General features: G+C 48.7%; 1 protein-coding gene across 1 annotated transcript in view; it reads left to right on the top strand.

Annotated features, from left to right (window-relative positions):
• The window catches only part of Lrrc75a (leucine rich repeat containing 75A), a 47,278-nt gene that overhangs the window by 18,200 nt on the left and 12,165 nt on the right, over positions 1-16,913 (top strand). Inside the window, exon 2 of the mRNA XM_020173036.2 lies at positions 10,895-11,023. Coding sequence (XP_020028625.1) covers positions 10,895-11,023 — 129 coding nt within the window. The remainder of the gene's footprint in view (positions 1-10,894; positions 11,024-16,913) is intronic.

Below are 16,913 nucleotides of genomic sequence, written 5' to 3'. Positions count from 1 at the left end.
CAGCACCTGACATTTCCCCCCTTCCCCTGGGATTCCCCTGGAAGGCAAACCAGAATGTCACAGGGAAAGGAAAGAGTTCAGGCACCCAGCTGCCGCCCAGTGTTCCCCAGGCTGGTCCCTCGGGAGGAGGAGAGGCAGCCCGTTTTGCTTCCTGCTTGCCCTCTGGACTCCAATTAATTTCCTCCTGGTGGGCTGTATTTGATTACAACCTCATTAAGTAGCTGTGCACACTCGGGCTCTGGTGATTTCAATACTGAGGCTGTCTACCTTTGCCAGTTAATATTCAGGGCCTGCTGCCTCCCTCCTTTAGCCTCGGCTGGGTTGATGCAGAAACTATGGAGTCACGCCTGGAGGAGAGAGGTGAACACCAGCTCATTTCCCACAGGGCATGGGTTTGAAACCTCTGGTTTCAAAGGGAAGGAGAGAATTGAGATTTAAAATAGAATGTGCCTGGCAGCCCCCTCAGTGGCTTCTCCCAACATTCCCCGCACACACCTCAGGAGACACCCCCAAAAAAGACGAACGTTCTGAGAACAGTGAAAACAGACAGGTGGACAGTCTGAGAGGAACCTCCTGTCACTGCCAGACAAGTGGAACTTGTCCAAGAATGAAAGAATCCAAGCTGCCCCTCGGGCACCTGAGACCTCGCAGAGAAAGTAGGCAGCGCTTTCTCCCCTGGTCTGAGGGCTAACCTGCTCAGAACATCAGGTGATGATTTAGAGGTAGGAAGAGAGCAGCTTACCCTCCCCATACTGCACCTTCTTGCACATCTCCATCCAGAAAGAGTAGCTCAGAGACTACCAGGCAGGAAGGGGAGTGAGCTCAGTGGTCCTTCTGTGCACACATAGCTACATCCAGCATGGCTGGTGGGCTCAGCAAGGACAGGAAATGTCCTGGGGCACTATTGGAGATTTCCACGGACTTAACCACTGTAGCACATGTCAGAGATCCAAGCTGTGTTGGTGTGGGAAGATGTCCCTTCTCAAGGTCAGAGTCACATCAGCTAATGCCGGCAACTCAGCCCAGAGGTGGGCTCTTCAGCAAACCAGAGCCTAAATGCAGCTCCTCCCCAGAGAGGCAGCCACGAGGACGAGGACATGCTGATGGACCTGGGTCTGCCGTCTTCAAGGACGAGTAAGTGGGGAGGAAGAAAATGTGAATATAAAGATCAATACCAGGGAAACTGAACTCTGAACTCTGAAATTGATCTACAACAGGATCCCAAAGAAATGAAATTGGTGGGAAAGGAACAAAAGGCCACAAAAAGAGGCCAAGCCGAGATGGAAAAGAAAACCAACAGGGTGAGATGAAAAGGGAGATTAATGAGCAAACAAGAATTACACGGAAATGAAACGCTAGCTGGCCTGCCATCCTCATTGGCCACAGTGAGAGTGACCGTGATGCCACAGAAAGTGAAGTCAGTAGTGTGGAAGATGCACATGAGACCCCAAGGAGAGGGCATTATTGAAAGGATCCCAAAAAAGGTAAATACAGAAATTCTGAGAGCCAATGTTAGTTTTCCTCAAGAAGATACAGGCTGAAAAAAAGTCCTGTGTTTATAGATGGAAAGGTCCTGACCTTTCTCTTGAAAGTAAATTTAGAAAAAACTAGAATCACCACTAGACACACTATGGTGGAAATTTCTAATAGCCAGCCAGGTGCAGTAGTGTGTTTCTATAGTCCCAGCCTCTCTGGAGGCTGAGGCAGGAGAATCATTTCAAGGCTACATACTGAGACCCTACCTCTCAAGAAAAAGAAAATTTTAATGACCAAATGCAATGAGCAGGGAAGAAAGGGGGAGGGGCCAGATGAGCGTTCCTCCTCTGCTCCTTTCTGTTTCAAGAGGGTGTCTGTTTGCCTGCCTGCATCTTGCAAAGCAGGTGCTCTACTTCAGCCACACCTCCAGTCCGTTTTGCTCTGGTTATTTTAGAGATGGGGGTTCTCAAACTGTTTGCCCTGGCTGGCCTTGAACCTTGATCCTTCTACTCTCAGCCTCCCAAGTAGCTAGATTACAAGCATAAGCCACCGGTGCCTGGCTCATTTTTAATTTTTTTTAAGTTATGGTAAACTATGTATGATCTAAAATTTAACATTTTAACTTTTTTTTTTCCAGTGCTGGGGAGGGAGCCCAGGGCCTTCTGCATGCTAGGCAAGTGCTCCATCACTGAGCTCCACTCCAACCCCATTTTAACCATTGCTAAGTGTGCAGTTCAGTGGTGCTGAGTTCATTCACATTGTGCAGCCAGAATTTTGCATCTCGCACAACTAAAACTCTACCTGCTACACACCAACTCTCCGTTCTCTTCCCCCTAGTGCCTGGCAGCCACCATTCTCCTCTGTGTCTATGAGTTTAACTACACTAGGAACTTCATGTAAATGGAGTCATTATAGTGTTTGTCCTTCTACTACTGGCTTTTTTTATACAACATTATGTTCTTAAGGTTCATCCATGTTGAAGCATGTGTCAGAATTTTTTCCCTTTTTAAAGCTGAATAATATTCCATTGTATGTATATATCACATTTTGATTATCCCTTCATCGTTGGTGAACACTTGGGTTGCTTCCACCTTTTCTCTCGTAAATGACACTGCTGGTGCACTGGAGGTAAAAATATCTCTTTGAGACTCTGAGGGCTGGTGGAGTGGCTCAGACTCTGCCTTTAATTCTTTTGGATGTGAATCCAGAAAAGGAACTGCTAATTCTTACTGTAACTGTTGTGTTTAATTTTTTGCAGTACCATTTTCTGCCATGGCTGCACCATTTCACATCTCTAGCAACAATGCACAAAGGTCCCAATTTCTGTACCTCCTGGCCAGTACTTGTAACTTTCTGAGGGCTTGGCGGGGGGGTGGGGGGGAACTTTTTGATCTGAGAACTGGATCACCCAGACAGGGTAAAGTTGATTTGTATTAGGAAGAGAAGAATAGAGTGCCAAGAAAGCTTTTGGGGTGACAATGAGAAACAACTGGGTAGTTGGAGAGATTCGGGGAAGGGATTTTAGGAATTTGAGGGCATCACAAATAGGATGCTCATTTGATAACTTTGAGAGATTGTCATAAAGATACCAACTGCATTACTGGCTATGTTGTATGTTGAACTGATGTTTCTAGGAGGGAAACACTGCTGGGGTTTAGCAGCAAAGACAGCCCCATAGAAGCCTGAGCTTGAAAAAGTAGCTAAGAACCGGGCACCATTGGTTCACACCTGTAATTCTAGCTACTTTGGAGACTGAGATCAGGGTGATCATGGTTCAAGGCTAACCTGGGCAAATAGTTCTCAAGATCCCCATCTCCAAAATAACCAGAGCAAAATGAACTGGAGGTGTTGCTCAAGCAGTAGAGTGTCTGCTTTGGAAGTGTGAAGCCTTGAATCCAAACCCCAGTCCCACAAAAAAAGGAAAAAAAAGTAGCTGAAGAAACAAAAATCTGACAGCCTCAGAGCCATCTGCATTACTGAATACCAGAGTAATATAAACGACGGTGAAGAGTCTGTTGAGCCCAGTTATCTTCAGGTGCAGCTTCAACCTAAAGGAATTTTCATAGTCTAGAGCTGAGAAGGGCATAGTGGTTCACACTGTAATCCTAGCTTCTAGGGAGGTAAAGATCAGGAGGATCAAGGTTTAAGGCCAAGCAGGCCAAAAACTTAGGAGGAACCTATCTCAACCAATAAAAAACTGGTGGTGTGTGCCTTTCATCCCATCTATGTGGAAAGTATAAATAGGAGGATCACAGTCCAGGCCAGCCCAGGCAAAAATGTGAGACCTTATTTGAAAAATAACTAAGGCCAAAAGGGCTGGGGGTCTGACTCAAGTGGTAGAGTGCCTGCCTAGCAAGAGCGAGGTCCTGAGTTCAAACCCCAGTATCACCCCAAAAACGAAAAAAAAATGTGTATTCCTTCAGCAGGTACTGGGTGATTGGTACTCCCAGTCATGCAAGGCTATGAAGTAAAGTGTAACTGCAGGCAGGGAGCAAGCTCTGCACCAAATGATGTGTGCATGCGTGCAAACATCAGTGCAAGGGCTGGGTTGATCAATAGGGTGGTTTTCACATTTAAAATAATAACAATAGTAGTAACCTGGATCTGAAATGCCCTGGTTAGACCAACAAAGGCTGAGAAGGGAGGGGAGCTAGCCCCTCCCTTCAATGATGTCATTCCCTGTGCCCTCCACTGCAGCTGCTTTCTAGGTCAGTGCTGTAGTTTGCATGTGGTTTGTCCTCACCAAAACTCCTGTCAAAGTTTGGTTGCCAATGCAGCAGTGTTAGGAGGAGGAGCCTTTAAGAGGGATTAGTCTCTTTCTCACGAACTGGATTATTTCTCATGGGAATAGATTTGTTCTCCGAGAGCAGTTATTACAAAGTGGATCAACTCCTTTGTCCCCTCCTTTCTTCCGCACAGCCCAGCTCATCACTGTCTCACATGTTCTCCCACCATGTGATGTCTGCTGTGTTATGACACAGCATGACATCCTTGCCAGATGTGGCCACCCAATATTGAACTTCCCAGTCTGTAGAACCATGAGCCAAATATAAGCCTCTTTTCTTTATAAATTACCCAATCTCAGATATTCTGTTATAGCAGCAGAAAACAGACTAAAACAGTTGGTTTCCTGCATTCTCCATCCTCATGGTGCCAGCTCTCTCTTGCTCACTAGAGGGAAAATTTGGAGCTCGGTCCCTTGAGTGGATGTTCCTCCTCCCAGACATGAGCTGTGGGCAGAGGTCTCCTCTGGGCCCTTCACACCACCATGTAAGCTGTGCCTGCATGGACCAGGGGCCTCATTGAAGGGTCAGGGAAATGGAAGACAGGAGGGATGAAGCTAGCTGTGCATCCGTAGGAGTTTCTAAGATCCAGAGGGAAGGCCTGGGGAGCTAAGCACATTCCAGAGGCTCCCTAGTTTCTCCTCTCTTGGGCCCTTTCTCCCAGGGCAACACATTCTTCTACCCTAGAGACTCAAATGTGTTGGTATCAGGATCCGTTTATAGTCTTTATTTTAGGGCTTCAAAGAGGTTTTCCTTATGGGTCATACCTAATGCTAGTTTGCACTACTAGTAATTAAAACAAAGGGACTTAAGGGTTTATATACTTACTTTAAAATAGCAATCATAAGAGGAGGAAGATATTGATCAAAGGATATATAATTACAGTCAGATAATAAGAGGAAAAGAGAAGTCCAGAGTAGGCAAATAGAGACAGAAAGTAGGTAAGTGATTGCCTGGGGCCAGTGGAGGAGGATTGGGAATGAGTGAATGGATACAGAGTTTCATTCTCTGATGATGAAAATGTTCTAAAGTTGATTGTGTCAATGGTTGAATAAATCTGTGGATTTTGCACGTGTGTGTGTATGCACATGCGTGTGCACGCACTTGTTAGGGATGAACCCAGGGCCTTCTACACGCTAAGCACATGCTCTACTCCTGAGCTGCATCCCCAGCCCCAGACTAAGTTCTTTAAATGGGTGAATTGTATAATACGTGAATTACATCTCAATAAAGCAGCTTTGTAATTGAAAACAAAAAATAAATTAATAGTAAACTCAAATGTGGGCCAGGTGTTGATGGCTCACACCTGTAATCCTAGCTACTCAGGAGGCAAAAATCAGGAGGATTGTGTTTCGAAGCCAGCCTGGGCAAATAGTTCTGCGACACCCTATCTCAACAAAACCCTTCACAAAAATAGGGCTGATGGAGTGGCTCAAGATGAAGACTCTGAGTTCAAGCCCCAGTACTGGAAAAAAAAAAAAAAAAACTCACATGTGGAAGAAATCAATTTTTACAAAAATAGCTAAATTTTTTCCAAAAGAAAACAAACACAAGAAAAAGAGGGGCGTCTTTTCACATTTTTGCAAATCTGTAATGCCCAGCTTCCTAGAAGACTGCTGGCTTCCCAGGCCCTCTGCATCTGCACCCTGTCTGTTATGACAGGTTATTGTGGTCACAGTGTGTGAAGAAAATCCAGTGTCACACAGATTGTGTCGTTGGAAAATAGGTCCTCACTGATCCCCCAAAGGACCTCTTCTCTTAAGTCTCCAGACCATACTTTGGGAAATGCTATTGGCGTCCTGTGTGAATCTCTGCTCACCTTCTGGAAGCCTGTACCTAGCTTCCAGGCCCCTCATCACTCATCCCCCTGCAGCGAGTCCCCAAGCCTGGTAATTCAGGTTCATGTGGGGGCCCCACTACTCCACACAGCATTTGCGGCAGTGGCCGCTGGGCCCAGCAGCTCAGGCCAGGAAACAGCTAGTGACTCAGAGCCAGGCCAGCCACACCCTCCAAGTGTAACTCCCACCAGCTGTGACTCAGGCACACCTGCTAAGTGCCAGTGAGCTCCCAAACTTTCTGATGAGGAGCTGAGCATGGTTCGCAGAGCCATGCTGTTTACACCCACAATGAGGAAGATGGGGTTTTCCATGGTGCCATATGGTTTGCAAGGCAAACCAGCCCTCCAAGGCTAGCGGATGTAGGGTCCACGCCTGGAGTTGATTCTCCATTTCCTTGTGCATGAAGCAGGCACAGAGATGAGTGCACTGGAGGCCCCCATGGGGCGGCACCTGTGTGGCCATAGGTGCAAAGTCAGAGAGGAGCCCATCCCTCAGGAGTATGTGGTGACACAGACATTCTCAATGAATTGGCTTAGGGGAGGGAGCACAAAGATGACGCCAAGGAGACCGGAAGTGGCCCAAGGTCCTCAGGATCATGAAGTGAACTAAAGCAGCACCTAGGTGGGGTTGAAATAAAGCAATAAAGTGTACAGCAACCTTTGCCTGGCCCCTGTCAGGTGCTCCCTGTTGTCATCCTGGGAACTTTGAGAGCCCCATCTCAGCTGGAATTCACAGGAAGGGCATTGGCCATGGCTCAGTTACCAGGAACATGCCCTCTTGGGGGACCCGCTTCTCCCCCACCCCTCATCAGGCAACAACTGCCTGAAGCCAGAGAGGCAGCACCCTGGAGAAACAGAGCCACTTCCAGCTCCAGGGTGACAGAGGGTGGAGGAGATGGCAGGGGAGTGGGCTCTGGGGAGGGGCACTTTGCATCTTTTCAGACCTGCACAGCTGCCTTCCAGAATGGGATGGCTTCACTGGGCTGGAAATGTAGGAGACCTGGGGAGGTGGGCAGGCTGGTAGGAGCACAAGACACCCAAGCAATCATCTAATCCTGGGCTTCCAAGTTTTCTTTAGTGATATTTTATTTGTTCGTTTGTTTGAAACCAAGAGCTGCTCTGCCAAGAATCATGACCCACAGTCTTGAGGGTTCCTCTGGCCACCCTGGCCCTGTTTCCACCTGCCAGCCCCAAAACCTTGGAACACAGTTTGTTTAACTACTGTTGGAGTTTCTCATTTTCCCATTTCTCAGATGGGAAAACAAATCCCAAGAAGAAGTTCTTCTAGCCACAGATTTATAGGGAGTTGGAGGTCGATTGGGACCTGAGACCACTAGGGGACAAGGGTACACTCAGGAGTGGGGTACACAGGGGCAAAGTGGGAAGGGACTGAGGCTGGCATTAAATTGACAGCCATAGAGGAGCAGCCCAGCTTTCAAGACAGACTAAAAGAAAGATAACCCCTAAGCTGTGCATGGTGGAGCATACCTATAATCCCAGCATCTCAGGATGCTGAGGCAGGAGGTTTCTGAGTTTGAGGACAGCTTGAGCTGCTTCCCTGCTCCCCCCAGAAAAATGTTGGTGGGAGGAAGGGAAGAAAGGAAAGAAGGGAGAGAGAGAACCTCAGGCCTCTGATCTCCCTCTTGTTATGGGAAACCCTGTTTCCACCCCATTCCTCTGCTTTCCTTCCCCATCTCCCTGTCCCTGAAAAAGGGAGTCTCAAGCTATAAGGTTGGGAAGCCAGAAGCTAGGACACAACCCTTTGAGCACATGGGCCTTTGCAGACCCTATAATACACACCCTACCACTTGTGGCCTTTCTGCCTTCTCAGCCTCCTCCTGCCCGGGGCAGGGTGGGGTGTGTTTTGCACATTACTGTACAGTAGTGTGCTCCCTGGGATCCCACATGTCCACACAGTCGGACACACCCTCCTGACCACAAAACCAGTGTGGACTTCCTATGCCAAGATTCCTGCCCTGCCCTGGCTCCTATGTTTTACTAGAGATTTCGTGCTTTGACACATTCTCAGAGGATCTGTGGCCCAGAAAGGATCTGTGGTCAAGCACTACTGCATGGGGAGAAAGGGGGGCCCCATGGGGAAGTAGAGGGGAGCAAAGTGGGGGAGCCACTGGTGGAGACTCACCCCTGCCAGAGGCTTTGCCTATGGTTTTCTCTCACCACCTTGTGGTACTGAGGCTGCTGTCCCCATTTCAGAGGAGGAAGCAGGCTCAGTGGTGTTAGGTACCTTGCCTTAGGGCTCTAGGCTGAGGCAGTGAACAAACCAGAGCATGGACAGAGGTCAAAGCCAGTGTTGCACTTACTTTTGCAAAGGACCCAGTCCTGGAACTTGGCAGCCACTGCCTCAGAAGTCCCTCCACACTGCTACACCACATTTGGGTCCCCAGATCCAGCTCTCCAGACAGCTATTTTAGCAGAGAACCTGGCACACAGCACTGCAGTTTGCCTCTGAGGCTTATTCCTGCCAAGTGGAAAACAGAGCTCCTAAACCGGCCCCTCCTGATACAAAACACAGGACCTTATCCCTGCCCTCCCTCCGGTGCCACTGGCCAGCTTACCCCAGTGGTGGGGAAAGGAGGATGCAGTCCCACTGTGCCATGCTTGAAATGCTGGCGGTGAAAGAAGTCGGAGTGGGCCTCTTTCTTCATCTATAGAGAGGACATTTTTAACAGGGTTAATTCACTTTATTTTTCTTGAATAAGACGTCCTATGTTGTAGCCACAGCTGGAGCCTGGGTCCTCTGCACAGAGACTCTGGAGTGGGTTTTCACAAGATGATCAGTGAATTCCTGATAGGGAGACTTGGTGAACACGCTCTCTTTCCAGAGGTCAGGGGTCAGGTAGCTGTAGGTCTTGGAGATGGCATCAAAGGTGGCCTTGGCAAAGTTGCCCAGGGTAGCAGTGCAGCCCCTGGCTGAAGTGTAGCAGTCATTTATAACAGCCAGCAGCAGCAGCTTCTTGAGCACAGGAGCTGACACAATGTCAATGCCCCTGAGGCATCAGCAGAGAACCAGAGCGGCCTGTCACCTTGCATGGGACAAAGCGGGGCTTGCCAGTCTTGTTCCCTGTGTCTCCACACAGGGACAATGGAAAGGATGGCCAAATCATGGCCCCTCAGATGGCGGTGGCTACATCTAGTACTTCTAAGAATCACATAGGAAGGTGTTTAGAAAAGTTCTAAATATCCCACCCAGTGACAGGAACAAGCCCTCGCTAGAATTCAGCCAGTCACCCCCACATTTCCTGCCCAGGGCCCAGCAAATTTTTAGTGTTAGTCCAACACTCCAGGGTAGACAAAATGTGTTTCTTTACTAAAGCAAAGAATTCCACGTCGTGCTCCCAGCAGCCAAGTTGTGGGAAATTCAGGCTTAGTCCTGTTGGGAGTGGGAGGGGAACTGCCCTTTCCCTGGCCTTGTGCAAGAATCTTCAGCAGCCCAGAACAATTGGAGTAGGGCCCTTGGATCCGAATCTGTACTGGTGTCTGCTCTCTGCCATACCCTGGCAACCCTTGATGGCAGGCAGGCTCTTGGTGTATGGTGCCCCCTGTAGGGGAGAAAAGGTCGTATCTTTTCCTCACCCACTGTAAAATTCGTGGCTGAGACCTACGATAAAGGACAGATTCACAAGAAAAAAGCACAGAAACGTATAAGGTACAAAATTTGTTTGACATGTTGGGAAACTTCAGAATTAAAGACCCAGAGACGGCCTGCAGGGTAGCTCAGAGGTGCAGCACTTGTCTAGCACACAGGAAGTCCTGGGTTCCATCTCCAGTACTACAAAAAATAAAAACCTAAAGAAAAAGAAATCTGTGTATGTCCATGGACAGTGTGTAGAAGTCTGATTGGTGACAAAGGGGTACAATTTGATGATACATTGGGGGGAACTTAGCAAGGCTTGTTTATTCAGATTATTCTTGGTATCTCTGTGTTTTCAAAGAATAAAGACTTTCCCTTTCTCTAGGTATAGAGGGAATATCTCTTGAATGAGGCTATGACCCATTCAAGGAAGGTCACAGAATTCTTTTGTGGCCTGCTTCAGGGGAGAAGGAAGGGAGTAGGTCAGGGAGGCCTCCCTGTTTCTGCTGTTTCCTCAAATGCCATGATGACATATTTTGGGGTAGCATAGCCTGAACCTCATCACCCCCAAACGCTTGTCGCTCCTCAGACGAGAGGAACCTCTGCCCCAGTGGTTTGTGCCATCTCCCTGCCTACTCAGTGGTGCTCCTCTCCATCTCTTCCTGTTAGGAGGACCTCACTTCATACCCTTTGTGAGGGAGTCAGGCTGAGGTTCTCTTCTGGGTGCCTGAAAGCTTCTCCTTAGAACCTCCCAAATCAAAAAACCTCCAAGGCAAAGGAACACCATCTGCAGAAGAAGCAGTCTGTCCAACTATCCAAGGCTGTATGAACCAGTTCCAAACTTGGCCCCCAGGGAGAAGCAGCCACCAGGGCTGAAACCAGTGACCCTTGCCTCATCCTTAGAGAATCCAGAGGCGAGGTTTAGTGGGGCTCTTTAGGGAGAGGTTCACACTAGGACCTGTACAAACTGCAAAGCCTGGAATCCTGCAGATGCAGGTCCCTGCACTCCCTCAGCTAGAGTTAATGAAACAGGCAGGGGCTTGTCTTGGTCCTCTGAGTGTGTTCTTCAGGGCTTCCTTGCTTGGGCTCTGGGAGAGGCTGAGCTGCCTCAGCTGCACTCACTTCTCCTGGGCACACCAGGTGAGTTGAGTGGCACTTGACCTTTGGGTATCACCCCTGACCTCTGGGCATCCTCTGCTCTTGCAGGACCTGGGCATGGAGTCAACTTCACTGGATGACGTTCTGTATCGCTACGCTAGCTTCAGGAACCTGGTGGACCCCATCACACATGATCTCATCATCAGCCTGGCACGCTACATCCACTGCCCCAAGCCGGTAGGGCGGTTGTGGCTGAGCCAGCCAGGTCCTGGGGTGTGAGGTGGGCGCCTCTCAGAGCACAGACCTGACAATTGTAACCCAGGAAGCTGGAACTTTGTTGGGGGAAAGGAGGCTCCTGGGGCCAGCCCCATCTGTGACTTTGTCCAGGGCCTTTCCTCTGGGGGCTGGTTGGGGGGCGGGGGTGGGCGGTGCCAGGAACTGGCCAGGGGCAGCAGAAGGCAAGGATACTGGGCTCAAATACGAGACAGTAAGAAAAGCCAGTAATGAGGGTTGGCGGACCAGGATCCTCCAAGCCTGGGAGAGAGGCGCTAGTTGGTGCCAAGAGCCATAGGGAGCCAACCAGCCTCACTTCTCATTCAGATTGCATATGTTCCAACCTGGGGAAGCAGGAAAGCACTGGAAATAGGCCTATGAGGAGGCCCCGCAGGTGCCAGACCCCTGCCTTTTCTAGAACAAGAAATAGGCAACATATTATTTTCATGGCCATCTGAGAGTTGAGGAAAACAAAATTCAGGTAATCTGAGAATGATTATACCTACATGAGAACTGTAGGGGTAATTTGGTGCTGGGCAGGACACAGGTTGATCACCTGTTCAGGCAGGTGAAACGGGACCAAATGACGAGGAGAGGAGGACCCCGGAGCTCCTATCACCTGGCCCCTCCTGTCTGAGTAGGACTGGAGGGGACAAACATGGGTTTGTTAGTTCAGGCTGCTAGTCTTCGGTAGACTAGGTGACTGTTAATACAAATTTATTTCTCACAGTTCTGGAGACTGGAAGTCTGAGATCAGGGTGTCAAGTGAAAATTCTCTTGGCCACAGACTGCATCCTTTTCCTATGGTCCTCACATGGTAGAAAGTAGGCAAGAAGCTCTCTAGGCTCTCTCTCTTTTAATATTTTTGTTTGTTTGTTTTGACAGTACTGGGATTTGAACTCAATTGCTCTATACTTGAGCCAAACCCCCAGCCCTTTTGCTTTTAGTTTTGCTTTTCTTCAGATAGGTCCTGGGCTGGCCTCAAACCTCAGTCCTACTTCCTCCTCTCAAGTAAACTAGAATTATAGCAGTGTACCACTACCCTGGCTTCTAACTTCTTCTTATAACAGCACTAATCCCATCACAAGGGCTCCCTTCAGGACCTAATCACCTCCCAAAGGCTCTACCATATAATAGTGTCACCTTGGGGATTAGAATTTCAACATGCAAAACTTGGGGGAGGGACACAAACCTTCAGTGCCCTGCATGGTATGGCCTTTCCTAGATCACTTGATTACCTGAACTTGCTTTCCTCTATCTGAAATGGACATCAAAATCACCTCTCAGCTAGGTGCTCATGCCTGTATTTCTAGCTACTTGGGAGGTGAAGATTGGGAGAATTGTGGTTCGAGGCCAGCCCAAGTGAAAAAGTCAACAGAAAAAGGTAAACAGGGTGGCAACTCACCTGTCAGGAAGCATAAAATAGCAGAATTGAGAGCCAGGCCTACCCAGGCAAAAGCAAGACCCTATCTCAAAAATAACCAGAGCAAAAACGGCTGGAAGTGTGGTTCAAGCAGTAGAGCACCTGCCTGGCAAGTGCAAAGCCCTGAGTTCAAACCCAAAAAAAGAAATCATGTCTTCCCATACAAAGCTACCAAGCTGTTTGGAGAGTTGAATAAGATGGGCGCCAGCATGTGTGACCGGTGACAACTGCAGAGAGCTGTTACTGTGTGCTGGCAGGATGCTGAGGCCCAGCAGGTCAGTTGTGGGAAGCATGAGCCTAACAGGCTCAGAGTCGTAGAAAGCACAGGCTGCTGCTGCTGTCTGACTGGGATTTCCAGAGCCAGCTAGAGTATAATCGGCCCTGCTGGAGGTCTGGAGACCTGACCAGGACTTCCTGTAAACTCTTTGTGCCTGAGAACCTCCTAATAGCTCAAGTTATGGGACTAGGAGTTTTAGACAGGACCATCAACTACAAGGCAGGTCTCCATCTGCTGTTTGATGGGAGGAAGGAAAATAGCCTTTCCTGGCTGATCTCATAGGGAAGCAGCTACAAGACAATATCCCTTCCCACTGATAAGATGGCTAACCTCTGCAAAAGCCTGATGGGGGAGAAGGGAAGCCAGGAAGCCTCAGGCCCAGACCCAGAGTGGGCGGGGGCTGGACTTTCACACTCCTGCACTTGTCCAGGTGAAGGCTGCTCTTCTGTCACCATAGTGCTGCTTGTTGCCCTGCTAGTCTGTCCCTTCTGCTCCCCTCCCCTCTACTACATTCTGGTCTTCAGGGCTACTAAAATAGCATCCACCTGGGCTCCAGGCATCTGCACTGCCTTCCTATGTTCTGTTCTCTGGGGAACAGCCAAAGAGCTCATTAGTGCCACAGATTAATTGGATTACACATGGACCTTGATGAAAATCCTTCAGTGTGGTGTTTAAATAAAATCCAGGCTGGGGACCTGGCTCAAGTGGTAGAGCACCTGCCTAGCAATTGCAAAGCCCTGAGTTCAAACCTCAGTACCTCTAAAAAAACGTTAAATAAAACCTAAATTCCAGGGCTGGGGTGTGGTCAGTGGTAGAGCACTGGCCTAACATGTGTGATGCACTGGGTTCCACATCCAGCACCACAAGAAAACCTCCATCTCTGATTTCATCTCTCCCACTCTCAGCCCTGAACACTCTGCTCCAGCCACCCACATAAGCTCCTGTCTGTCCTGGTACATTCAGATCCTCTCCTACCTTAAGGATTTTGCTGTCCCCTTGGACCTCACAGCCTCTTCTGACCACACTTCCTTCTCCAATCCAACTGAACCTAAACGTCCTCCCAAAGGCCTTCTTGGATCAGCCTTCCTTTGGTTGACCAGGCTATGCCTCCTGTTCTCTGTAATTCGTCATTTATTTCTCTATTGCACTTTCTGGTCTCTGAAATTGCCTCACTTATTGCTTTCCATTACTCTAACAAATACCTGAGATAATCAAATTAAAAAGAGAAAGGTTTTGTTTTGGCTCACAGTTTTGGAGGTTTTAGTCCATAACTGATTAGCCTTATTGTTTTGGGCCTGTGGCAACACACCATGGTGGGAGCACATGGCAGAGGAGGCACGTTCATCTCATAGCCAGGTGTGAAGAGAGAAAGAGGAAGGGGATGGGGTCTCACTGTCCCCTTGAAGGGGACACCTGCAATGACCTAACACCTCCCACTAAACCCTGCCTCTTAAAGGTTCCAGCACCTTCCAGTAGCACCAAACTGAGGACCAAGCCTTTAACACATGGGCCTTTGAGGGATATTTAAGATCCAAATTAGCTGGGTGTGGTGGTGAACACCTATAATCCCAGATACTGTGGAGACAGAGATAAGAGGATTGCATTTCTAGGGCAGCCTAGGCAGTTATCATAAGACCCTGTCTCCTGTATGAAAAAAAAAAAACTAAAAGGACTGGGGGCATGGCGCAAGTGATAGCACACCTGTCTGGAAAGCATGAGGCCCTGAGTTCAATCCCCAGTACAATACACCCAAAAATAATCCAAATTAGAGCATATTTACTCACTGGGTACTTTGCTATCTGCTTTTCCCACTAGAATATAAACTCCAAAGGGTCATCTGTCTTGTTCACAATTACATCCTGCATCAGGCAGGAGGCATGCCACACATTCCATTGGGAATTTTTAAGAGTTTAATAAAGGGCTGTGGACAGGATAAAAGAAATCAACAGGGGACATTGAGATGTCCATAGACCACAGAAGAAGGAAGTTTTTAGCAGGAAAGGGACAAGAGAAGGAAGCTGTGTTACTGGAGCCAGAGTGAGAACACCTCTTCCAAGACCTGCTGGAATATCTAATATCTATTGCTATATAACAAATTATCCCAAAATTTAGTACCTCAAAGCAACAGACATTAAGCCAGGTAGAGTGGTCCCAGCTACTGGGGAGGTTGAAGTAGGAGGATCACTCCAGCCTGGACAACTTAAAAACAAAAACAAAACAAAACCAAATAAGCAAAAAAAAAATGTTTCTTGTTGTACAGTCTCTGTACAAGACTGATTCAGGGACAAATTAGCTAAGGCATCCTACCATAGGGTGTCTTAAGACATTGGTCACAACTTCAAGTAACAGATTTGTCAGAGGTTGGCAGGTCCACTTCCAAGATGGCACATTATGAAATTGTTGGCAAGAGTCTCTACAGGACTACGTGAGTGTCCTCATATCATGGAGCCAGCTTATCCAAAAGGCCAGGATACCATCCATGACCTAGTCTCAGAAGTCACGTGCCATCACTTTCTGTCATTCTGTCCGTTCTGTTGATTCCCAGTCAACCCTGATATAGGGAAGAAGGAGACCATCCAGAATACAGATAGCAGGAGGGAGGGACAAGGAGGGTTTCTGGGAGGTTGACTCCCACACATGCTGAAATGGAAGAATGAGATGATGCATCTTTCTACCTTTCACTCCTCCTGCCCCTGATCATGATCCATTGCGCCCATTAGCTGAGCCCAGCTGAACCAGGGATAAGAGAGCCTGGTGATGCAGGCTATAGAACTTACCCTCTGAGCACAGAGAAGAACAAGGAATGGACTGTGGCGAGGGTGTGAGCAGAGAAAACCCAACACTCAGTGTCTGTATGTGGAATGGTGTGCAGTTCATAGTAAGCAGGGCTGTCAGTGTCTGAGAATGAATGGATGACTTTATGAATGAGGGAAGACTTTGAGTGGAGGGCTATGCTTATTGAGGTTCAGGGGACTACTACAGAAGTGCATGGGGAGGCAGGTAGTGATGCTGACAGCTGAGAGATGGAGCAGTGTTGGGGGTGCCGGGATCCTCCTGGAGGGGGCTACAAGTCTGCCTCAAGCATTTTCCAAAGGTCACTGAGAAGTCACTCAGACAGATCCTTCCCTGGGCCTCTGGGCAGGTGCGGAGAGGCTGCAGTGCCCAGAGTCACCCTGGCTGTGTCATGCCCCTCCTCCTTCCCTCATCTTCTCCATGGTGGGAGGAAGAGCTGCAGAATGACAGTTGTGCACAGTGAGCCTCCTGTGTGGGTTAGAACTCTGTTGCAACTAACAAACACCCACTGGGACCAGCTCAGGCAAGAAAGAGTTTTTCCTATGGACCCTTTGGTCTTGTGCACCCAAAGGCAGCTGAGTTTGTCAGAAGCACTAGAACTACAGGCAAGCGTGGTACAGAGGTCCTTCTGTCCCTCCTCCACTCCCCCACCTTCTTCTCCATTCCCTCTGTGGAAGGCTCTTTCCCATCCTGCCCATATGGTAGGGAATATGGCTGCCCACAGTCTCCAGTTTACTTGTCAGGGTTCCAGTCCCCAAAAGAGCTATAGGTGTTTCTCAGTTTCAAGTCCAGGTTCCCAGGAAAGAGCAGATCCACAGTACCCGGTCAGACCCACTTCTGGACCAATTGCCTGGAGCTTGGAAGCTAGGTCTGGGCTATACTACTTGGAGAAGAGGAAGTTCCCAGAGACAGGAGCCAGCAGCCCCTCAAGAGTGTTGGGTACAGGACATATGTAACATGCTGTATGTATTGTCACAGGGCTCCCTGGCCAAGGTTGCACAAGATATATGGCTGCTCCACACCTGGGGGGCAGCTGTCTTTCAACATTGAACACACAAATGACACTTCCTCTTCCTCTTTTGCTTCCTCCTTTCTTCCCCCTTCTTTCTTCTCGTACTCCTTCTCTGGGCCAGGCCTGCTGAGTCTCTGTTCTCTGCAGGAGGAAAGCCTGGAGGGAGCCTGAAAAGGGAAGGAGTTGGAAAAAAAATTAGATGGTCTTAGCTGGGTGCAGGTGGCTCACACCTGTAATCCCAGCTACTCAGGAGGCAGAGATCAGGAAGATGGCAGTTCAAAGCCATCCCAGGCAAATGGTTCACAAGACCCTATCTTGAAAAAATACTCAACACAAAAATGGGCTGGTG

This window comes from Castor canadensis, chromosome 11 (assembly GCF_047511655.1).
Source record: "Castor canadensis chromosome 11, mCasCan1.hap1v2, whole genome shotgun sequence".
NCBI lineage: Eukaryota > Metazoa > Chordata > Mammalia > Rodentia > Castoridae > Castor > Castor canadensis.
This window is presented reverse-complemented; position numbering and strand designations above follow the sequence as displayed.